At 40.7% G+C, this 25,905-nt stretch overlaps 1 protein-coding gene across 1 annotated transcript in view; it reads right to left on the bottom strand.

The window, feature by feature from the left end:
* Positions 1–25,905, bottom strand: part of OCA2 (OCA2 melanosomal transmembrane protein) — a 480,811-nt gene that overhangs the window by 198,035 nt on the left and 256,871 nt on the right. Inside the window, exons 20-21 of the mRNA XM_073887392.1 lie at positions 14,470–14,529; positions 13,780–13,884 (exon numbers count right to left, since the gene is read on the bottom strand). Of these exons, the coding sequence (XP_073743493.1) occupies positions 13,780–13,884; positions 14,470–14,529 (165 nt within the window). The remainder of the gene's footprint in view (positions 1–13,779; positions 13,885–14,469; positions 14,530–25,905) is intronic.

The raw sequence follows: 25,905 nt of genomic DNA, 5'->3' as shown, positions 1-25,905 counted from the left end.
AAGGCTCTGCTTGGACTGATCCCAGCTGAACCCCAAGTGATCCCCAAAACAGGGAGGAACACAGGTAAGGTTGGACTGCTGCCTACATCAAGGCCCATTGGGATGCCCGCCAGGGCTACACACACCGCCTGGTGTGCCGAGCCCAGACCCTTTGTGTTCCCCTGAGATTGCTGGTTTGGCTTTGGGTCTGCACAAAACAACTTCTTTTCTTGATATTGCTACAAGGTCACCCTAGGACAGCCATCACCCCATGAAACGTTACTTGCATCAGTCCAGCACACAGCACTGTACAAGAAGACCAGCTGAGTGCCCACCTCTGGGCTAGTCACTTCAGCTATGCCCCCAAGGAATCCTGAAAAAAAAATGTGGCTAGCTCATACATTTTAAGTTAATATGTAAAATTTGTCATCCTAATTTAAAGTAGTTACCAAGAATGTAATTGCTAGCATATATTGACATTATTAAACAAAAGCATTCCATCATTCTTTTAAATCTATACACTTATATTTAAATACTGTAGTATTATTTCATCTAAAAATACATATAAAGCTCTTTTTCAGATATCTGAGCAGGAGGACACATGTCTTGCTGCCTGACCTCTAACCCCTACAATGGGCATCTGATCCAGGACCCTGGGAGAGATGGCTCCTGACTGAGTGCAGGAGAATTAACAATTAAAGGGAGGCTGGCCAGGCTGTCCCTTATAAGAATGAAAGAGACACGAGGCAGGAGATGCCCAGAGAGGGGCTGAGGTGGCCCAGGTAGGCAATAGCAGGAAGCAGCAGTTGTTCTCAGGGCAAGTGGCTGCTCTGGGGCACAAGGCAATGCCAAAGGGACAGGCACAGCACTTTTCAGGTGGACAGCTGTCCTAGGACAACCCAGTATAACCTCACAGTGAGTACCAAGAGGAGAGTCTGTTCTGTGAAAGAGAATGTAAAGTGCAGAAGCCAGCAGGGTCAGTTTTGAAATTTGAATTTATTATCAACATTTGAGAGTTGAGAATTTTTCATAGAAAAATAGTGATACCTGCTTTTTTTTTTTTTTTTGAAAAATCAAATAAGTTCATACATCAAGCCTACTTCCCCGCAGGGAGAAGATGCATCACAGCCAGACAGGTATTGCCCTCCCTCTGACCCAGTGCACCCTGCCCTCTATGCCCACAACCTGCCCTTCCTGCACCCACCACACCTGCTCTCCCTGGGCCCAGCACACCTGCTCTTCCTCTAATCCACCACACCTACCCTCCCTATCACCTGCCTTCCTTAAACCCACCACCACTGGGGTCAGTGTTCACTTATCCCCAGCTAGCACTCTTGCTGGTTGTCATTTTGCTGCTGATGCCTGCCATCTGTCCCCAGGTGAGACATTAAATTTGGACACTCAACCTAGAGACTTGTCCCAGCCATCTCTGATAGATGGGAAAGTGCTTGGGCCTATGAGGAATTACCTACTCCTGGTCAGATTCTTTTTGTGTGAAATTTAATATGTGCCCCCAGGCAAATACTAAGGACAGCTTGCATCTTCATAGGGGCTCCTGAGAGTGGAGAGGGTGGGATTGTAGTTCTGCAGTGGCAGGCATATTGATAATGGTAGGGGAACACCCCCGGATGGAGACTTGGCCCAGCCCAGCACATGTGCAGGTGGTCACCCAGCATCTTGTCCAGGTGCAGGTTCTGACTTGGCAGGTCTGGGTAGCTAAGGCATGCATTTGTACATGCTCCAAAGCTGCTGCCACCCAGACTCCACTTGAGATGGAGGGGCTGCTCATTGTCAATCCAATGCATTCCTTTCCTTCTTCCTGGAACTCCTATCATTGCTCCTATCATGCCATGCTTGGTCTCCTGGGTCTCACCAAATCTCATCTTTTTTCATGATTCTGTTCCTTTGTACTTTTTCTCTGTACTTTTAGTTAGCTCTTTCACTTGGCTTCAAACCCACTAACTCAGGCCTAACACTGACTTTTCTTCAATTCATTATTCAACTTTTTTTTAAAGTTATGGGTTTTAGTTCCAGAAAGTATTTTTTGTTCAATGCTTAAAACCTCCCTGAGTGTTCTTACAATTTATTGTTTGTTTTCCTATGTCTCTGGGACATGCTGTGATCAACCTTCTCTGAGGCTATTGATGCCCCAAATGTGTGACTTTTTTTTTATGGAGTGCCATGGAGCTAGGATCCGGCAGTGTAGAGGTCAGTCCTCAGGTCATAGAAGGTGAAGGACCCTCAGCCTAGGCACTGCAGGGCCCCTCAGAGCCCATTCTCTTTGGGAAGGGGGAAGCCCTTCCCAAAGAAGTTGTGCACTGTCCCAAGGGGCTGACTTCCAACCTGACAGCCTGCCAGTACCACAGTGATCCAACTGCAGGAGCTCCACCAACCTAATGGGGAAAACAGCATCTCCCTGCTGCTATTGTTTCTTTTTCTCTAATCCAGTGCGTTCTCAGCTTGTACCAAGTCCAGACCCACCTTCTCCAGAACCTGAACTGTTAATTGCTACAAATGCTCATGTTATTAAACCCAACTGCAATCTGCTGGACCAGGTTCGACCCTCCACATTATTTTGATCCTGGATGTTTTAAGAGAAGATGAATGAAAACAAAATGAGATTATGTAAACAACAAAAGCAAATGTGAAATGCTTCTGACTTAATACCCTGCAAGAGCATTTTTCTTTGTCAGGGGTTACAGCAGTTGCCCTCTGCCCTAGCACCTCCTGCAGGGCAGCTAGCTGGGAGGATACTATACTACAAATACCTAAAGGAAGAAGGTACATGAGAATAAGCCATGAAAAACAGACTTTCACCAAGGCTGAATGATAATACAGATAATGATGAGGATCCAAGAAGTCAGAGAAAACCCACAAAATTATGTGCATAAATTACCATCCTTTGAATTCATCATCCAGGACAAGAATAATCACATTTTAACTTGAAAATAGCCTGAGAATTCTTCCTGCTCAAGCAAAAGAGGCTGAAAAGATAAGGTTTAAAGGGAGAAAGGTTGTCAGGGAATTCTCAGTCATTAGCAATGTATTGCAGGTTTCCAATACAGTCTCTAGTACAATGTACTGGGGAGACCTAAGAAGGTGCCTACAAAAGCAGGTCTGAGTTCATGTGTGGCTCCCACATCTCCTTATCAGCTGTAGACAGGAAGGGTAAGGAAGGTGAGGCACAGATGTTAATGGGTTTACCATGTATGGAAATATTTGTTAAGGCTGAGAAAGACAAATACCATATGGTTTCACTCATAAATGGTAAATGGAATCTAAAACAACAACAACAAATGAATAAACAGACAAAAAGCAGAATCAGACTTTAGGTCTGTATTTATAAAATTTATAAAATACATTTATAAAATGTATTTATAAAATACAGAGAAGAAATTGATGGTTGCCGGAGGGGAGCAGGGTAGGGGGTTGGGCAGAATGGGTGAAAGGGAATGGGAGATACTGGCTTTCAGTTATGGAATGAATAAGTCAATGAAATAAAAGGCACAGCATAAAGGATACGGTTATGATATAATAATAGGAATGTATTGGGACAGATGGTAGTTACACTTGTGGTGAACACAGCATAATGTGTAAACTTGTCAAATCTCTATGTTGTACACCCGAAACTAATGTAACATTGTGCATCAACTATACTAAAAAAAAAAAAAAGAAAAGAATACACTCAAAGCTATGAACACTGAGTAATGTATAGAATTGTTGAATCATTATATTGTATAAACTAACATAACGTATGTTAACTATTCTTCAATTAAAAAAATAAAAATTAAAGGGGCTCCTGAGTGGCTCAGTCAGTTAAGTGTATGACTCTTGATCTAGGCTCAGGTTTTGCTTTTCATGGTCATAAGTTCGAACCCCACACTGGGCTCCATGCTGGGTATGGAGCCTACTTAAAAATTAATTAACTAATTAATTAAAAATTAAAGACAAAACAAAAAGGAAATATTTCCAAACTAATTGATGGAGAGCCACCATCAAAAACCCCCAGTGCCTCCCACGGCCTCAGCCCTTTGGGCCCCACTCTGCCCCAAGCAAGTGAGGAATTAACAATGACACAGAGTTAAGAGGAGAGAGAGGGCTTCAAGCTTCCTGCTTCAGAGGCTCCATGTCTATTCTGGTTGCCCTAAACAATGATGGAATATCAATATTAAGTTGACCTAATAATGTTTATAATTGTTTAACAGTATTATATATTAAATATATATTATTATATATTATATATATAACAATTATATGTATATAATTGTTTAATAGTATTACCATTAAAGATTAGCAAAAGTCAAAATGAAGGGGAGAGCCCAAGGAATAAGGAAAATTTAAAGGAGCAAATCTAATCCCAAAAAAGCCCTGGGGTGCTCTTCCAAAGCTTGGCTGTGCTCATGTTGTAATTTTCACTGAAGCCCCATCCAGCCAAATTAGAGAGATAAGCCCATCTACGATCTAGTTCTTTCGACTCTGGATACTGTGAAATAAGCAAAAATTCAATAGCATGATCCTGCCAGTTAGAATTTAAGTCTTTTGCATTTCCTGAATTATTTGGTGTTCTTCTCTGACCACTGGAAGAAGAGAAATGCCATGAATAAATGTCAATAGTGCTTCCTACCTGCTGCTCTCAGCTCATGGTTAATAGTATGACTACTGGAGGAATGCCCCCCCAACCTAAAGACACACTCCAGAGAGAAGACACCACCCAGGAAGAGATGGGCTTTGTTTTGTCTCTCCAACTCACGGCCTTGGAATAATGGAATCATGCTCATAATTTTCTAAAGGAACTTTGAGTAGATGCCTCACAACCTTGTCAGGCACAGCCTCGGTCTCCCTACCAGCACGTCTGCCAGCATTCCTAGTCATTGGAAATGCTGAATGCATCTGTCAGCTTTCTGACCCTTTTTAATGAAGTTTCCACACATGTTAAAATCTCCACAGACATGTGTCATGTTGACCTGGAGGATGACTTTGGCCAGAGCGTGTTCTCACAGCAGAATGAAGTTGGGCTGAAACAGGGTGTCCTCTGCACACTGGGTAGCAGGGACCTGGGTTGCAGCTCCAGTGTGTTCACTGCATATCTGATGGTCACAGGCAGGCAAACCTATCTCTACCCCTGTTATTGACCTGACAGTATTTCCACAAAATTTTCTTGGGTCTTCTTGTTCAGCCCCCAGGAAAACAGCAAAGCTGAGAATATGGGAATGTCACCAACATAAAATTCCACCCACCAGCCAGACCTCTTAGGGTCCTCCAGACTAAGGTGGCTTCAGATCTGTTTGGGCCCTCCAGTCTAAGGTGAAAACCTGGGTGGCTCTCCATGTTCTCCTCTGATGCAGCCACTGTGGACACCACCCGCCAACCTGCTGAGTCACAGAACTGATTTGGCAGTTTTAGAAAGCTGCCTGCCAATTTATGCAATAGCTGTATCCTTGGTCTCTCAGCATTTGGTGTGTGTCCATGTTGATTCACGTAACCAAGATCTTTCCCTTGGTCCCTTCCATAGTGGGCCATCAAATGAATGGATGTGCCCCAGATTCATGGGGGTAGTCCTCTCAGTACAGGGAAGGATGGACATGATCCTGGAGGTTAAGGGATGGAACAGAGAATGTCACGTTGATCTATGTTTTATTTTTTAAAAATAAAACAAACACGAAAACCCGAGACAAAGAGAATGAATGTTTGAATTTCCTCATTTTGGGTTGTGAGCATACAGATATTTGTTATGCTACCTTCCGTAATTCTCTTGATTATTTAATTTAAATTTTAGGTAACAAAATTAATTGTTGAAATGAAAACATCGAAAGTGTCATATTTTTAGAAAATGGAGGCGTTTAAATTTCTTTTTTTTTATTCTGTTAATCACCATACATTACATAATTAGTTTTTGATATACTGTTCCATGATTCATTGTTTGTGCATAACACCCAGTGCTCCACGCAGAATGTGCCCCCTTTAATACCCATCACCAGGCTAATCCATCCCCCAACCCTCCTCGCCTCTAGGACCCCAGTTTGTTTTACAGAGCCCATCGACTTTCATGGTTCGTCTCCCCATCTGACTTACTCTCCTTCATTCTTAACCTCCTACTATCTTCTTCTTTTTCTTTTTTCTTAAAATATGTTGCATTATTTGTTTCAGAAGTACAGATCTGTGATTCAACAGTCTTGCACAATTCACAGCGCTCACCATAGCACATACCCTCCCCAGTGTCTATCACCCAGCCACCCCATCCCTCCCACCCCCCACCACTCCAGCAAACCTCAGTTTGTTTCCTGAGATTAAAAATTCCTCATATCAGTGAGGCCATATGATACCTGTCTTTCTATAATTGACCTATTTCACTAAGCATAACACCCTCCAATTCCATCCACATCGTTGCAAATGGAAAGATCTCATTCCTTTTGATGGCTGCATAATATTCCATTGGGTATATACACCACCCTTCTTTATCCATTCATCTGTCGATGAACATCTTGGCTCTTTCCACAGTTTGGCTATTGTGGACATTGCTGCTATAAACATTGTGGTGCATGTACCCCTTCAGATCCCTACATTTGTATCTTTGTGGTAAATACCCAGTAGTGCAATTGCTGGATCGTATGGTAGCTCTATTTTCAACTGTTTGAGGAACCTCCATACTGTTTTCCAGAGGGGTTACACCAGCTTGCATTCCCACCAACAGTACAGGAGGATTCCCCTTTCTCCACATCCCCACCAACATCGGTCGTTTCCTGACTTGTTAATTTTAGCCATTCTGACTGGTGTGAGGTGGTATCTCACTGAGGTTTTGATTTGGATTTCCTTGATGCCGAGCGATGTTGAGCACTTTTTCATGTGTCTGTTGGCCATTTGGACGTCTTCTTTGGAAAAATGTCTGTTCATGTCTTCTGCCCATTTCTTGATTGGATTATTTGTTCTTTGGGTGTTGAGTTTGATAAGTTTTTTATAGATTTTGGATACTAGCCCTTTATCTGATAGGTCATTTCCAAATATGTTCTCCCATTCTGTCAGTTGTTTTTTGGTTTTGTGGACTGTTTCTTTTGCTGTGCAAAAGCTTTTTATCTTGATGAACTCCCAGGAGTTCATTTTTGCCCTTGCTTCCCTTGCCTTTGGTGATGTTTCTCAGAAGAAGTTCCTGCGGCTGAGGTCGAAGAGGTTGCTGCCTGTGTTCTCCTTTAGGATTTTGATGGACTCCTGTCTCAAGTTTAGGTCTTTCAACCATTTGGGGTCTATTTTTGTGTGTGGTGTAAGGAAATGGTCCAGTTTCATTCTTCTGCATGTGGCTGTCCAATTTTCCCAACACCGTTTGTTGAAGAGACTGTCTTTTATCCATTGGACATTCTTTCCTGCTTTGTCAAAGCTGAGTTGACCATAGAGTTGAGGGTCCATTTCTGATTTTATATACTGCTACTTTACTGAATTCCTGTTTGAGTTCTAGCAGTTTTGGGGTGGAGTCTTTTGGGTTTTTCACGTACAGTATCATATCATCTGCAAAGAGTGAGAGTTTGACTTCCTCTTTGCCGATTTGGATGCCTTTGATTTCTTTTTGTTGTCTGATTGCTGTGGCTAGGACTTCTAATACTATGTTGAATAGCAGTGGTGAGAGTGGACATCCCTGCCGCGTTCCTGACCTTAGGGGAAAAGCTCTCAGCTTTTCCCCATTGAGAATGATATTCGCTGTAGGTTTTTCATAGATGGCTTTTATGATATTGATGTGTGTACCCTCTATCCCTATACTCTGAAGAGTTTTGATCAAGAAAGGATGCTGTACTTTGTCAAATGCTTTTTCTGCATCTATTGAGAGGATCCTATGATTCTTGTTCTTTCTTTTGTTAATGTATTGTATCACGTTGATTGATTTGTGGATGTTGAACCAACCTTGCAGTCCAGGGCTAAATCCCACTTGGTCATGGTGAATAATCCTATTAATGGACTGTTGGATCCTATTGGCTAGTATTTTGGTGAGAATTTTTGCTTCCGTGTTCATCAAGGATATTGGTCCGTAGTTCTACTTTTTGATGGGGTCTTTGTCTGGTTTGGGGATCAAGGTAATGCTGGCCTCATAAAATGAGTTTGGAAGTTTTCCTTCCATTTCTATTTTTTCGAACAGTTTCAGGAGAATAGGTATTAATTCTTCTTTAAATGTTCGATAGAATTCCTCCAGGAAGCCATCTGGCCCTGGGCTTTTGTTTGTTGGGAGATTTTTGATGACTGTTTCAATTTCCTTAGTGGTTATAGGTCTGTTCAGGTTTTCTATTTCTTCCTGGTTCAATTTCGGTAGTCGATACATCTCTAGGAATGCACCCATTTCTTCCAGGTTATCTAATTTGCTGGCATAGAGTTGCTCATAATATGTTCTTATAATTGTTTGTATTTCTTTGGTGTTGGTTGTGATCTCTCCTCTTTCATTCATGATTTTGTTGATTTGGGTCATTTCTCTTTTCTTTTTGATAAGTCTGGTCAGGGGTTTATCAATCTTGTTAATTCTTTCAAAGAACCAGCTCCTAGTTTCGTCGATCTGTTCTACTGTTCTTTTGGTTTCTAGTTCATTGATTTCTGCTCTGATCTTTATTATTTGTCTTCTCCTGCTGGGTTTAGGCTTTATTTGCTGTTCTTTCTCCAGCTCCTTTAGATGTAGGCTTAGGTTGTGTATTTGAGACCTTTCTTGTTTCTTGAGAAAGGCTTGTATTGCTATATGCTTTCCTCTCAGGACTGCCTTTGCTGTATCCCAAAGATTTTGAACAGTTGTGTTTTCATTTTCATTGGTTTCCATGAATTTTTTAAATTCTTCTTTAATTTCCTGATTGACCCATTCATTCCTTTGTAGGATGCTCTTTAGCCTCCATGTATTTGAGTTCTTTCTGACTTTCCTCTTGTGATTGAGTGCTAGTTTCAAAGCATTGTGGTCTGAAAATATGCAGGGAATAATCCCAATCTTTTGGTACCGGTTGAGACGTGATTTGTGACCTAGGATGGGATCAATTCTGGAGAATGTTCCATGGGCACTAGAGAAGAATGTGTATTCCGTTGCTTTGGGATGGAATGTTTTGAATATATCTGTGAATTCCATTTGGTCCAGTGTGTCATTTAAAGTCTTTATTTCCTTGTTGATCTTTTGCTTAGATGATCTGTCCATTTCAGTGAGGGGGGTGTTCAAGTCCCCCACTATTATTGTATTGTTGTCAATGTGTTTCTTCGCTTTTGTTATTATTTGCCTTATAAAAGTGGCTGCTCCCATGTTAGGGGCCTAGATATTTACAATTGTTAGATCTTCTTGTTGGATAGACCCTTTAAGTAGGATATAGTGTCCTTCTTCATCTCTTATTACAGTCTTTGTTTTAAAATCTAATTTGTCTGATATAAGGATTGCCACCCCAGCTTTCTTTTGGTGTCCATTAGCATGGTAAATGGTTTCCAGCCCCTCACTTTCAATCTGGGGGTGTCTTTGGGTCTAAAATGAGTCTCCTGCAGACAGCATATTAATGGGTCTTGTTTTTTAATCCAATCTGATAGCCTGTGTCTTTTGATTGGGGCATTTCACTCATTTACATTCAGGGTAACTATTGAAAGGTATGAATTTAGTGGTATTGTATTGCCTGTAGGTGACTGTTATTGTATATTGTTTGTGTTCCTTTCTGATCTATGCTGCTTTTAGGCTGTCTCTTTGCTTTGAGGACCCCTCTCAATATTTCTTGGAGGGCTGGTTTCGTGTTTGCAAATTCCTTTGGTTTTTGTTTGTCCTGGAAACTTTTTATCTCTCCTTCTATTTTCAATGACAGCCTAGCTGGATATAGTATTCTTGGCTGCATATTTTTCTCGTTTAGTGCTCTGAAGATATCATGCCAGTCCTCTCTGGCCTGCCAGGTCACTGTGGATAGGTTTGTTGCCAATCTAATGTTTCTACCATTGTAGGTTACATATCTCTTCTCCCGAGCTGCTTTCAGGATTTTCTCTTTGTCTCTGAGACTCGTAAGTTTTACTATTAGATGTCGGGGTGTTGACCTATTTTTATTGATTTTGAGAAGGGTTCTCTGTGCCTCCTGGATTTTGATGCCTGTTTCCTTCCTCACATTAGGGAAGTTCTCTGCTATTATTTGCTCAATATACCTTCTGCCCCTCTCTCTCTTCTTCTTCTGCGATCCCAATTATTCTAATGTTGTTTTGTCTTATCGTATCACTTATCTCTCGAATTCTGCCCTCGTGATCTAGTAGTTGTTTATCTCTCTTTTTCTCAGCCTCTTTATTTTCCATCATTTGGTCTTCTATATCGCTGATTCTCTCTTCTGCCTCATTTATCCTAGCTGTTAGTGCACCAATTTTTGATTGCACCTCATTAATAGCCTTTTTGATTTCGACTTGGTTAGATTTTAGTACTTTTATTTCTCCAGAAAGGGTTTCTCTAATAACTTCCACGCTTTTTCCAAGCCCGGCTCGTATCTTTAAAGTCATGATTCTGAACTCTAGGTCCGACATCGTACTAATGTCTGTATTGAGTAGGTCCCTGGCAGACAGTACTACCTCTTGTTCTTTTTGCTGAGGTGATTTTTTTCGTCTTGTCATTTTGTCCAGAGGAGAATAGATGAATGAGAGAACAAAATGCTAACAGGTTAACAACGTCCCCAGCAAATATACTCTATACAAATCAGAAAAGACCTGAAACCAGGGGGAAAGAATGGGGAAGAAAGAAAAAAGAAAGATAAAGAAAAAGAAAACAGAAAGAAAAAGATAAAAACAAAAACAGAACAATACAAAAAAAACAGAATATGATCAAATATGATCAGGGTAGTGCAGAGATCAGTGCCACACACTAGATTTTGGGCGTATTTTGGTCTGTTAGAAAAAAGTGCCTCCTAAAATTTTAAAGGAAGAAAGACTTATCCATGTACAAAATAAGGGTTGATACAATGAAGGAATGGAAGATGACTGTAAAGATGAAAATTATAAAAGATTTTATAAAAGGAATTGATAAGATAAGAAGTTGTTTGAAAAAAGAAAGAAGAAAATTTTTAAAAAAAAGGGGGAGAATGTGATCAGGCAGGAGCCTAGAACAAAGCCATACACTAGTGATTTAGGGTATATTTTGATCTGTTAGAAGAAACTGTATCTTAAAATTTTAAAGAGAGAACAATTTATATATATATGCCAAAAATAAGGGTAACTACTATGAAGGGATCAAATATGACTCTAAAAATGAAAAATAAAAAATGTTTATTTTAAAAAAGGGATTGATAAGATGTTGTTTGAAAAATGGAAAAAGAAAAATTAAAGAAAAAACAGTTAAAAATTGACTTTGAAAAACTGATGAATCATGGTAAAAAAAAAAGCCATGAATTCTATGTGCAGTATTCCCCTAGCGCTGGAGTTCTCCCATTCTCCTTGATCGGTAAATTTGGTCTTGGCTTGCTGGCTGTTCGTGCTGATGTTCTGGGGGAGTGGCCTGTTGCTGTGGTTCCCAAATGTCTTTGCCGGAGGCGGAATTGCCCCGCCCTTGTTGGTCGAGGCTAAGCAAGCTTCTTGGGTTTGCTCTCAGGAGCTTTTGTTCCCTGCAAGCTCTCAGTACAGCTTTGGAGGACCAGGGTGAAAATGGTGGCCTCCCAATCTCCACCCGGAGGAGCCGAGAACTTGGGGCCCCGCTCCTCAGTGCGCCGCCAGAGAAAAGCAGTCACTCCCATCTCCCTGGTCTCTGGCCGCACTCTATGCTCACCCGGCCTGTGACTGAGCATTTCTATCTCTGGCACCCGACCCCGTGTGGAGTGTCCAAACCCAGCAGATCCCTGCAGTGCGCTCCCGCGCCGCTCCTCCCGGGGAAGGAAGGGGAGTCTCCCCAGCTCTGCTGCTTGTTGGGTCCCTGCTGGAGGAGCAGTGGCCCAACTGGGCCGCGGATCACAATTTATGGCAACCCCGAGCTGAGAGCCCGCGCCTCGGCTCCATCTCTGCAGCTGGCTTCCCCACTCCAATACCTGGAGCTCTGCTGCATTCAGGCACCCCCGGTTTTTCTGTGACCCCGAGGGTCCTGAGACCACACTGTCCCGCGAGGGTTCCACCCCCTGCTTAGCCACGGGAGTGAAGTCCCTCAGCAGAGCCGACTTCTAAAAGTTCCAATTTTGTGCTCCGCAGCTCTATCACTTGCCAGAAGCGGTCGACGGAGGCCCCCTCCCCCACTGTGTATCCTCCCAAATATCGCCTCGGATTCACTTCTCCGCACATCCTACCTTCCAGTAAGTGGTCGCTTCTCTGTTCAGAGAGTTGTTGCTACTCTCCTCTTCGATCTCCTGTTGAGTTCATAGGTGTTCAGAATGGTTTGATCCCCATTCAGCTGAATTCCTGAGACCAGACAAAATCCAGGTCTCCTACTCCTCTGCCATCTTGCTCCGCCCCCCAGGAGCTTAAATTTCTAACAATAGGTATGCTCTCATCCACTCCCAGAGAGCATATGGGTCCTGAAACCTAGAAGCTTCCCCAGGAGGCAGGGTGTAGCAGCTTCATGAACATGCAGAGCCCTAAGGGCAGATCAGGGTTTGGCTGTGGCCGCACTGTGTGGTTTCCTGGTTTCACACATGCTGGGTCTTCTGGAGACTACCTCATCTGAGAATGGAAGGCACACACAAGCTGACCTGGCATTTCAGAAGCCCAGGGCCCAGCTGCCTTCGTCCGCTTGAGAAATGCCGCTGCCCTTGGCCTTCTGTGGGACCACAGCATCACAGCCACAGTTCTGATAGTGCCTGTTGAGCCCAAACCAGGATATTCTACAACATCTGTACAACTTCTCTCACTCAGGACTTCATGATAAAATAATAGCCACAAAATTAGCTCATAATTACCAAACCCAGACCATGGAAGAATAAAAGCTAGGTACTAGAGAGCCAACCTGCAGACAATCTCAGGCAATGAGTGAGTGACATCGAGTGCCAGGTCAGCCTAAGGTCCTGTGGGAGAGAGAAGCACTGCCCTACTCCTCACTGCCAGGTTCTCTGCTCTACTCCCAAGGGTCCCACGTGATTCCCAATGTGATACAAGGGGATGAATGTCATGGGAGCCCCCTTGCACAGGCTGTTGTGCAGGAGTATGGTTGGGCCCTCAACATCACAAGAACAGGGAAAATTACCCTGTCCAGAATACAGTCATGAGGAGTGTTCACACATGCTTAGCACACCTGGAACCTCAGGTGTTCGTGACAGGACCTTAGGTTCCTATATGCAAGCTCCCATTCCTGCCTTTACATTGTCACAGGGATTCACAATTCTGCCGTACACCTATCAGTGATGTCAGAAGACACAGCAGAAACCGGGCTCATCATCCTTGTATAAGTAAGGCTTTTAATGTGTATCCCCCAATCTCAGCTGCAGTCAGGACCACACAGAGAACTCAAAATTCTGCCCAAGCCAAGCACGTGAAGCCACACAGAGCAGTTAGAACAGCTTTTGTATTCACAGGGAATAAAGGATGAATGTCTTCAACCAGCCTGTCTTTGGTATCTTACAATCTTCTTTAAGAAAGAAAAAAATAAACAGATTGTCTTTTCCATGAGGTGCGACAGCTCTCAGTTGGGCTAACCGTGAAACAACTAATTACTGTTGCACTGCCCACCGCAGCTGCAAGCCCATGGATTCCAGCCTGCAGTATGGACTCAGCACCCCTGGTACAGCTGGCCCCAAGCTTTGCCACATCTTTCCTCTATAGCTATGAGCACAGCAAAGGGACAAGGTTCATTCTCTGCTTCCTCTGGTGAGCCCAGATCATGTCCAGGCTGAAAGTCGGGTCCTTATCACATGGAGGAATGGTGCAACTCACCATTGTTGCGGTGAATGGGATGTTGTCAATCAAGGATGATGCAATGGCTGAAACCCAGACCACCAGGATGATGGCAGTGGCGAGGCGCTGATCCTCTGGGACCATCTGGAAAGGAGCAGATAATAGCAGTGCTATGGAGCATAGTGGCACTGATAAATCACACACACTGAGGATGGTAAGACATGAGGGACTCACAGGGATGTCAGTACTTCCTTTCACAAAAGAGAAGACCAAGGCAAACCCAGGTGTGCAAACAGAACCAGCCTGGGCTTTCCTGGCTAATACTGGGAGCCTCAGCTGGGTCTACAAGAAACTGAGGAGAGTGATTCCCAGCGACCCCCAAGCCAACCAGCCCCTGGGGAGGGGAGAATGGTAGCCCCATTCTTGGTGGCAGCACACACTGGTTACACAGATCTTATCTCCCCCTGGGGCTGTGCATTCACTTACTAACACTGGTGTCTCTATTGCTCTCCTTAGATGGTTTTAACTGAAAGCTAATAGCAAAATTGCAGGCATCTGTAATTATATATTCTTTGGAAAAAATCTCTTCATCTCTAGGCTACACGGGATAAAAAATGTTCCCTGCTATAATTTTTACATAATTTGTGACCTATTCTTACCAGATTATTTTTTTTCACAAAATCAAACTAACAGTGGCTGAAGCACATTCTATTGCAGTATTTAATGTACCTTTATTAGCAAAGCAGTCTGTTCTCCAACATATTCTATTAAGTGGAGATGTGCCAGTGCCTAGAAGAAATGGATATATGATAAGAATCAGTTTAAAACTAAGACTACATGCAATTTTTTTCAAAGAAACATGTCTTTAAAATGAAAACAAGTGAACATAAGGCTGGTCCAGGTTCTCATGTCTTATAAAGGATCAGACTCAAATACACAGTTTATAAATAATTTACTATCAGATAGGCACAGATTCTCTGAAAAGAAAGCACAATACCACAGGCAGGAATTTCTCATTGATTTGTGTTACTGTCCATATTAAATTTACATTCGAATGGAATGCCATCTCTTTAGGATCGGTGTATAGGAGCACTATTCAACTGTACATAATGAAATGTCACTCCATATAGAAGGTCTTTCAAGTAAGTTGCATTTCAAATTTCATTTTGAAGTTCAACATCACAGAGTTTTAGAAGAATCAAATAAAATGCATGGTTTTTAAAACTGTCAAAGAGGGCACCTGGGTGGCTCAGTTGGTTAAGCAACTGCTTTCGGCTCAGGTCATGATCCTGGAGTCCCAGGATCGAGTCCAGCATCAGGCTCCCTGCTCAGCAGGGAGTCTGCTTCTCCCTCTGACCCTCCCCCCCCTTCATGCTCTCTCTATCTCATTCTCTCTCTCTCAAATAAATAAATAAAATCTTAAAAAAAATAAAACTGTCAAAGAAAGAAAGAAAAGATCTCTTTAACTGCAGCGTATAACTATTTTCTCAGTACTACACAGATTGAGAAAATTGTGTCCAGGGAAAGGGAGAAAAGAAGATTAGATGAAGGAGATGTGAGTGCAAGAGCTGTCCTGCTCAGGTGCCACCTTGGTCCCAGACAGGGTAGGGATGCTTTGCTGCCCACGATGGATCCTGAAAGTAAGCACCAATACAGAACCAAATGTGGGCATGACATGGCTGCCTTGCACCTCTCAAATATGGCCTTTGCACTGTGATGTCACCATGCTGAATGACTATAAATATTGAAAACATCAGCTTGGTCATGTTTAAATACAAGTTTACAACTTCCCTATCCACATGTAGAGCTGTTGGTTAGCCTTCATTTAAAAGCTGTGGAACCCAAATGTTGGTTTTTTTTTTTTAATTACAATTCTCAATCAAGTTTGCTATTATATCAAGAAAATCATTAGGATAAATCTATTTAGATAACTCTGTTCATAAATCTAGTCAGCAGTGTTGGTATTAGGAATTAAATCATTCTTTATTGTAGGGGCTGTCCTATTCATTGTGGGATGTTTACCATCCCTGGCTTCCAGTCCCCAGTGTGACAACCAAAAATGTCTCCAAGCAGTTCCAATGGTGCCACAAAATCAGCCCTGACCACCTGACAAGAATCACTGATTTATAATAATCCATAAATAAATAAAATTTTTCATTTCCAAAACACAATTAAATGTAGTCACATCTTTTATTTCATTCTATACTATTGATTGAAAGACATGTATCTTATGATCTCACTAATATGAGGAATTCTTAATCTCAGGAAACAAACTGAGGGTTGCTGGAGTGGTGGGAGCTGCGAGGGATGGGGTGGCTGGGTGATAGACATTGGAGACAGTATGTGCTATGGTGAGCGCTGTGAATTGTGCAAGACTGTTGAATCACAGACCTGTACCTCTGAAACAAATAATACATTATATGTTAAAAAAAAAAAAAAAGATAGTAGGAAGGGAAAAATGAAGGTGGGGAAATCGGAGGGGGAGACCAACCATGAGAGACTATGGACTCTGACAAACAAATGAGGGTTCTAGAGGGGAGGGGGTTGGGGGGATGGGTTAGCCTGGTGATGGGTATTAAAGAGGGCATGTATTGAATGGAGTACTGGGTGTTATATGCAAACAATGAATCATGGAACACTACATCAAAAACTAATGATGTAATGTATGCTGATTAACATAACATAATAAAAAAAAAAGAAAAAAAAAGCCAGAGGTGTAAACCAGATTAAAACTTCCTGCTAGGTATCAAATAGAGATGATTATATATGAGAATATACATACGTACACATACACAGTATTATGTCCACACTGTGATGTGAACCTATAAACAACTATCTATTTATATATTTAGTGTCATATAATTAACCCACATATCAACATTCATGGTATGCAGTGTAAGACAACATAAAGGAAAATCTTCAAAATACTTGAACATTATATCTACTAACTCGGTTCAAAGTAACTGATTTCTTAATTGAAAAAAGAAAGTCAAAATAGAACTATCTAAGAACTCCTTTATAAAATGGCAAATGAAATAAATATGTGACACTTAACCAACCCCTTCAGACTGGATGATATATATTGTTCTATTTTCAGCTCACTGACCTTTCCTTCTCTTCCAATTCATTTGTTATTGAACCCATAAAGTTTTTTTTGTGTTATATTTTTTAAGCACTGACCTTTGCATTTGCTTCTGTTTTATAATTTCTGTTTCACTGACTATTTCTTTTGCTGTGCAAAAGCTTTTTACCTTGATAAAGTCCCAATAGTTCATTTTTGCCCTTGCTTCCCTTGTCTTTGGCGATGTTTCTAGGAAGAAGCTGCTGAGGCTGAGGTCGAAGAGGTTGCTGCCTGTGTTCTCCTTTAGGATTTTGGACTCCTGTCTCACATTTAGATCTTTCAACCATTTTGAGTCTATTCTTGTGTGTGGTGTAAGGAAATGGTCGGGTTTCATTTTTCTGCATGTAGCTGTTCAATTTTCCCAACCCCATTTGTTGAAGAGGCTGTCTTTTTTCCACTGGACAGTCTATAATTTCTGTTTCTCTCCTAAAGATTCCTATCTTTTCATTCATTTCAAATTCATTTTTCTTTACCTCATTGAGCATGTTATAATAGATACTTAAAATTCTTTGGTCATTTCAACATCTGGATCATGTTGGGATTAAGATCTATTTATTGATTTTTTTCCTTTTAGAATTAATTACATATTCCTCATTCTTTGTATGTTGAGTTCTTTGGCATCATCTCCTGGATATTGTCAATGTTAAGATATGTAGACTCTGGGTCCTGTTATAATCTTCTGGAGATTATTTTCTTTTTCAGTTACAAGTTAATTTCAGACCACAATCTCTGTCTCACTTTCCATGGATAGTGGTTCAAATTCATATTTTCCATGATAGTTTCAGTCTGTCTCACATATGCTGAGTTCAGCACTTGGAAACTTGTGCAGATGGTTCAAGTTTCTGTTGAGTTCTTTAAAATTTCCTATGTTGATTTATGCCTGTCCAGCATACAGGAGTTAGAGACTTGTATGAATGGTTCTAATCTCAAATAGTTTTCTAGACCTTCACTAGGCTGCTTTGGGTCTGTACCACACATGCATTGTTCAGAATTGTACATTTTCATGCATGGAACTGGGGGTGTGGAACTCTCCTCTGAGATTCTCTCATTCTCTAGCCCACAGATGCTACTTTCCTGGCTTCTCTGGGTGGAAAGATGAGGGTACTATGGGAGTGCTAGGCATTTATGCCATCATGCTGTGCTATGAGTGAAGCCTGCCTGTCCTGGAGGGAAATCTAGGAGAGAGAAAAAAAAATCACCCCAAGAGGGTCACTTCTCCAAGTATGAATTCCCTTCCACAATCCACCTGGTTTTGTTTATTTTTCAGAGTCCATGGGTACTTGGTTTTTGTATTTTGTCCACAGTTTCAGTTGCAATTAGAGAGAGGAATAAACTTTAATAGTTTTATACCCCAAAGAACAGCTAGAATTCAATATTCTTTCTCATTATGTAACTCAGTTAAAAACTCTTCCTTCAGCTAACTTCTAGATTTAAAAATAGATTAAATGTGCTATTTCTCCCTGCCAAATCCTCTGCAATTGATCTGTGCACCCATAATCACCACCCAGGGATCTGGGCAGGGGCATAGCTAGACCTAGTGTCCATCCTAGAGCCCTCTGTGGGGTAACCGACGGAGGTCAGCATGAGTCACACAGCAACTCTGGATAAAGAGAGAAGGATGCTAGTCAACCTGAATCCTGTCAGAATTTGAAAGGAAATGCTTAAAAGTCCCATGACCATCAATTGAACCAAGGTGGAAGCACAAGTATGCCAGTATTCAAGAGGTCAAATAGAAAGTCATGTGCTCTTTGGGGTCTTTTTAACAGATAACCTCTGATCTACTTTTCCCTGCTATCTTTTTTCCCCCTTTTTCATGATATCTCATCTTATTTTAAAATCATCTCCATCAAAATCTGACCTGATCGAAACACACACACCCACACACTCTGATTTTTAAAACCTCTAAAATATATTGAAAATTCTGACATTTTAACAGCTGATACATTCAGCTATTTTCACAAACATTTGGAATACATTATAGTTGAAATTATTCTAACTTAAATTACAGCGCTATTTTTAGAGAATATCACAGTAAGGTTAGAAACAGATTATTGAAATTGATAAAGAGCTCATTATAAATCTTTTTGCTGCAAACATCCAAAAATGAAAATACCTATGTGTCCATTTTTCCCCAGAATTATGCCTGTTTCTTCCCAGTGAACTCACTAACAATCTTGTTTGTAAATGACCCTCATGTTCAGGTGCCTGGCAGAAAAGCTAGAAGACCAGTCTCATTCTCTAAAAATAAACTTCTTATGTTGTTCTCTTTCACTGAATCAGAGATCCATTGAAGGCATTTATAACTTAAAAAATAATTCCATCGAAGAGATATATTAGAAGAGAATTGAATACTTAATGAAAAAAACTAAAGCAATAAAATTAAATAAAAAATTTATTAACTCTTTTCGGTAGTAATAGTGCTATGTTTTCCTCTGTTTTAATTTGCTATTTTTATTTTTTAAGCGGGTGGTTTCTATATTTGTTATCTTTCCCCAAAGGCAAGAAGAATGAGCCATTGGTATTTTTGAACTTGTAATCTGAATATATATTGGTGGTCAATCTCTGCCCCTGAGGTGTAGGCAACTGTGCTCTCTGCCAGAACTCCTCAAAATTAATTTTCCAGTGAATGAACACTCTTTCAGTCATTCACGTTCTTACTTCTCATTTGATCTTAACTTTTCTTAACACAGTTGAGAATATAAGAAACATATGACCTTTATGTTATAAACTTCAGGGCTTATGAATAAAGGTAACTTATGCCAAAAAGTAACTTATATACAAGAAAATGATGGGTAGCCAAGGAGAACTCGGAATGTTGCAGTGAAGTTTGGTTTGGAATTTGGCATGAGTTATTAACCATTAACACGAAATCATTAAATGAAACCTACAAATTAGAGACTTTATCCCTCTTATTATTAGCACTATTATTATTTTCAGTGACAGACTCTTGGCATAGCTAAAGATGTCCCACTGACAAAGACACAAATAAATCTAGATGCACAGGAAGACTTTCCAAACATCCTGGATACCCAAGGAAGGAAATGGACACAAAGCATGAACATGCCTAAAAGGATAATTCATTGCTTAGGAACCAAGAAATCACCAAAGCTTCCTAATACTGCCTAAAGATTACAATTTTTTTCTCTTTCTTCTCAGTTTAAGACTCTGATAAAAATATCCTCACAAGAAGTCTTCTTAGATGAATCCATCCAAGAACGACTCTCCACACAACACCTGTGATAATTATTGTGAATGACTATTATATCTCTGGACACACAGTTCCATTTATAAACATAAATATTTTATAAATGTAAAATCCTCATAAAGCAATATTCCAGATTGCTGAGTCCCATTCATTCCTTTATTCATTTGACAAATGTTTATTGAGTGCATATTATGTGCCAGGCACTGTTGGGCAGCTGGCAGCATGCTTAGGAGGAGCACCCAGGTAGAATTCACAAGTACAAATACACATTCACCTAGTGAGAAGGCCATTGGGTCTGGATTCAGTGAACAAGTGAACATATGATGGAAAACAATGTATGAATGGTAGCTGCAGCCAGATCATTCATGTTTAATAAGCTATGGTTGAGGTTTTGGATTTCATTTCAAGTGCAACGAGGAAAACACACTGCCATGAAAACACCAAATGTTATTGTTCTTGCCAAACATTCTAAGAAAATGAGTGGCATTTGCAGCGGTACAGAAGGACGTCTGCTGCTCAAACGTTTTTCCAGAAAGATCCAAGAAGCACTTGAAGGCTAACTTGTCAATATCACAGGGCAAAAGTGGAAACAGTGTCTCCTTCAAGATTTTCAAATCTAAACTTTCCCCCTGAGAGGAATAAATCTACTTAATGTCTCTCAACTCCCTAAAATAGCCAATTCTTGTTTTATTCTTATGATTATGAAGATAGGTTTAGCTATTTTTTAATGTTTAAGGTAATAATTAAGAGAATACAAATACACTCTATAGTTTCAAAACACATGGGAAAATAGATATAAGATATATAGATATAATATAAAGGATATAAAGATATAAAAGAAAATAGATATAAAGGCATTTTAACAAGGAAATACCAAGGAAATGCAACAATATATCAAATATAGGACAAAACAGTGACTAGTTTAAAATTAGATCCAAATGTATGTTCTTTACTGGAAACAAACTAAAAACAAAATGACAGAGATTAAAAATAAGTGAATGAGCAATTTCAGGAGACTTCTAGTCCAAACAGAATGGTATAGACCCCCTTCTACCTGCTCATCTCTGCTAAGCACAACTATAAACCCTGGAAATAAATCAAGAGACAACTAAAGGAGAACTCTTAAAGGTGGTAATAGGAAAGCAAACTGGTTTGGTACCTTAGGATAAGGAAGAATGATCAACAGCAGGACATCATCCATCTCCCAGGACCAACATTTTCTGACCCCCCCACAACATAGCAAGAGAAGGCAGCCATGTGGGCTTGTTCCTCCCCTGGGTGGAATGGGATCCTTCTGACAATACCGGGTGATTATGGCTCCCCTAACAAGGAATATCAGTAGAAGTCCTGCCAACAAATGTGGCCAGGAAAGCTGTCCCTCCCCTGCTGAGAAATACCTGGTAGGCACGCAGATCCTACAGAGAGATGCCACCATAACACAAACCTGGGATCTCAGTCCTTTGGACACCAGGCCTGAAACCCCCTTCTCTGCCAAGAGATACCTAGGGCAGCTGTGAGACACTGGTGGAGGTATCCTATCATAGTACATGGCCCAAAAAATGTTCTGAGGCCCCCACGGAAAGGGGATCCCACTATAACAAACACCCACTCAGGAGGCCTCTTCATTCCTGCAGGCCTGAGACTCCTCTTCTCCAACATAGAAAAACCCAGGCAGCCCAACCTGGGGAAAACCCTTCTACCTCCTCTTTGAAAATTAAACCGTCATTAATACCATAGACCACAGGCCAGAACCTGAGGGCTAAACTTAAAACAGGATGACTGCCTGCTGAAATAAAAGATTGCTGTATGATTCAGAGTCCCCTAAAATGATGAATAAAATGTTCAGGATACAACCAAAAGTCACCTGTTATATCAGCAACCAAAAAACAAAACAAAACAAAACAACAACGAAGAAAAACAGCTTGCATGACAAAGGACAATCAAATTGACATCAACACTGAGATAAATCAGATGTTGGATTACCTAAAAAGGATTTTAAAGCAGCCATCATAAAAATGTCCCAATAATTAATTACAAATTCTCTTGAAAAAAATTTAAAAAAAACATAAAATCAGATGAAGAAATAGAGCTTATTTTTTTAAGGACCACATGGAAATTATAGAGCTAAAAAGTAAAGTAACAGAAATCTTTAAAAAAATTCTTAGTATGGGCTCACAGTGAGAGTGGATATGACAGAGGAAATAATCAGTGAATTTGAAGACAGATTAATAGAATTCACCCAATCTGAACAAGAGAGAGAAACATGTATATACAACAAACTATTCTTTTCCCCATGGGTTCTATATATCATATTTTATAATTAAAACAAAAATTATAATATCTGATACTCAAGATAATGATATTTAAACAGAGTAGGTTAAAGAAATCTCAACAGAAATGAGGTTTTCACACTTCACTCAAAGCAGTAAATGATAATACCAGTAAACTCTAATAAGTCACAAATGTATATTGAACTCTCAATGCAACCACTACAAAAACTATACAAAGAGACATACTCAAATATATTATAAATAAATCAAGATAAAACCCAAAAAAGCTCAAGGAAGTCAAGGAAAGAGAAACATAAAAACTAGAAACCAAAGAAAGAAACAGAAAATAAATAAGTGGCAGATTTAAATCCTAATTTAAGTAAATTTTAAAAATAACCCAACTACATGCTATTTGCAAAAAATTCATTTCTAAGTCAACAATGTGGGAAGATTGAAAGTAGAATGACAGGAAAAGATATATCACACACACACAAAAAACTAAGTGATTATATTAATATCAGTTAGATTTAAGAACAAAGAAAATTAGTAGAGACAAATAAGGTCATTAAATAATGATAAATGTATCACTTCAGTGGGAAGACATAACGATCCTAAATGTGTACACAGGGAATAATAAAACAGCAAAATACTGGTAGAGCTAAAAGAAAAAATAGACAAATCCATGCTTGTAGTAGGGGGCTTCAACAACCCCCTTTCAGCATCTAATAGAACTACTAGATATAAAAAATTGTTGAAGATATAGAAAAACTGAGCAACACTGGACCAAAAAGATTTTATTCACATATATGGAACATTCCAGCCAACAACAGAATACACTTCTTTTTCAAGTTCTTATAGAAGATTTGCCAAGAGACCATATTCTGGGTCATAAAACAAATCTCAACAAGTGTTACAGAATGGAAATCATACAGACTATGTTCTCCAACCATAATGATGGAATAAAAACAGAAATCAGTTAACAGGAAGACAATAGAAAAATCTCTAAAACATATGAAAACTAAACAACATACTTCTAAATAATCCATGGGTCAATGAAGAAGACTCAAAGTAAAATTTAAAATACAGATAACAGAATGGTAATAAAAATACAACATATCAAAATGCATAGGATGCAGTTGAAGCAGAACTGAAAGGAAATTTTATAGCACTAAATGTTAACATTAGAAAAGAGGAAAACTTTCAAATCAGTAATCTAAATTCCTACTTCATCCTGCAAGGCTTCAACCAGCCCCATCATTTATTGACTTACAGATTTTGCTTTCCAATCCTTGGTTTCCTCCCCAGTTCCTTTGACAGGAATTCCTTCTGTTATTCCTGATGAAGGAAGTACATCATAACAGAACCCACTGGTCTTAACATGTGCTCCACTACCCAGAAGCACTGGACTTGATAGAAGGGTGGCCTGCTGAAAGTTCAGCTGCACTACCTACTGCTGCAACCCCAAACTCTGAAAAGTTGGGGTGTCCTCCTACATTGTGCAGTGTATGCTTTAAACAAATGACCAATATATGTATGTCACTATCTCCTGCATACCTGCTGGAAAGCATGAGTGCAGGAACCAAAGGGTAGAGATGGGAGGGGTCCTCCTTGTTATTATACCCAGTAACCCAGTTAATGAATTTTTGCTCCCTCTCTCTACAGTCTTGAGCTCAGGGAATGCAGCTAACAGAGAACACAATGAAAGTGCTGTTATGCTGGAAGCTGAGAGCGCTCTGTGGCCTTTTGGGATCCTCATATGCTATAACCATCAAGCAGACAAGAGGAGTCCCTCTGCTATCCAGGATGACCAGTCCCAATTATTAGAGGGAGCTGGGCTGCTGTTCCCTCATAGGAGCAAGGAGCACTGTCCAGAAATGGGGCATTCACATAGGTGCCTCCTTGCATTCTGTCAGTCCTAATCCATGGACACCTGGGCACTCCAGTGAAGAAATGACCACAAAGGACTCAGATCCTATAGGAATGAAGGTTTGGGTTACCTCCAACAGTGAATAAAATCCATGTAGCTGAGGTGGTGGCAGGGTAAGGCAAAGATGGTATTAGAGAAGGAAGTTGATTAACAATCCAAACTATAGAAGCTGGGACCAAAGTAGATATGTTTATGGTATTTCACTGTTTCTTGCCCCACCCCTGCCCTTTATTCTCCATTGCCCTGTATGAAGACCACTAGAGTAGCTAACACTTTAAGTTTCCAGTATAACTGAATCAACATCACCCCACACCGCACAGTAGCTGATGGGATATTATGCAACTCTTGTGTTGGGGACAGGTGGTTTTCTCCTGGACTAGGATAAAAATATATCCTAACAGTCACAAGTGCAGGACTGAACTGGAACAGCCCACATTTGCCCCCAGCCCATTCTCAGCCTTCTCCTTGGCTCTGGGCACCCGGAAGCTGTGCTTCCTGCCCTACCTCAGTCAAGCTCTCCTATCTTCTGGTCTTGTCTGGATCTGGCCAATGGAACACACTGGCAAAACTCAAGAGTTGGGAGGAAGAGGGTCAGGGTATTTAATCTCATGGCTCCTTCCTGGTGAGGCTGCAGACTATTAGGCAGCATTCTGCTACAAACCAGGGCTGGGCAGCCCTCTCCAGAGCTGCAAATCCCAGCTCTCCCCTCGCCCCTTTGGGCCATGCAGTCATGACTTCTGTTCCTATCTGGTGCAGAACTTCAACACACCCATTCTTTCCCCAAACACTTGAACTTCAAGCACATAATCTCTTTCTTGCTGAGACTCTATGCAGCAAGAAGAGTCAGAAAGAGTCACCCAGCTTCAAACATGCTCTTTACAGAGCTGTTTCAGGTGGAAAATAAGTAGAAAATATCCAAAGTGCCAGCTGAGCATGGCACAGCCATATGATTATTTAGATGATATAGCAATACATTTACATGAAAAAAAGAGTTTACCAGCAGGTTATTAAAGATTATGTATATTTGTGATGTGGAAAAATTTTAATTATATTTTTAATTATAAATTTATGCATGTGGCTTGCATAGCCCGGACCGACAAGGGCGGGGCAATTCCGCCTCCAGCAAAGACATTTGGGAACCACGGCACCAGGCCCCTCCCCCAGAAGATCAGCACGAATAGCCAGCAAGCCAAGAACAAGTTTAACGATCAAGGAGAACGGGAGAACTCCAGCGCTGGGGGAATACTGCACATAGAATTCATGGCTTTTTTTTACCATGATTCATTAGTTTTTCAAAGTTAATTTTTTTAACTTTTTTTTCTTAATTTTTCTTTTTCCCTTTTTCAACCAACATCTTATCAATCCCTTTTTAAAAAAAACATTTTTGGGGGGCGGAGCAAGATGGCGGAGGAGTAGGAGACCTAGATTTCGTCTGGTCTCAGGAATTCAGCTGAATACGGATCAAACCATTCTGAACACCTACGAACTCAACAGGAGATCGAACAGGAGAGTAGCAACAACTCTCTGAACAGAGAAGCGACCACTTACTGGAAGGTAGGGCGTGCGGAGAAGTGAATCCGAGGCGATATTCGGGAGGATAGACGGCGGGGGAGGGGCCTCCGCCGGCCGCTTCTGGCAAGTG

The sequence above is a fragment of the Callorhinus ursinus genome, unplaced genomic scaffold (assembly GCF_003265705.2).
Source record: "Callorhinus ursinus isolate GAN/ISIS: 27379988/994484 unplaced genomic scaffold, GSC_fseal_2.0 scaffold78, whole genome shotgun sequence".
Lineage (NCBI taxonomy): Eukaryota > Metazoa > Chordata > Mammalia > Carnivora > Otariidae > Callorhinus > Callorhinus ursinus.
Note: the sequence above shows the minus strand (reverse complement) of the source record. Positions and strands in the feature narration are given on the sequence as shown.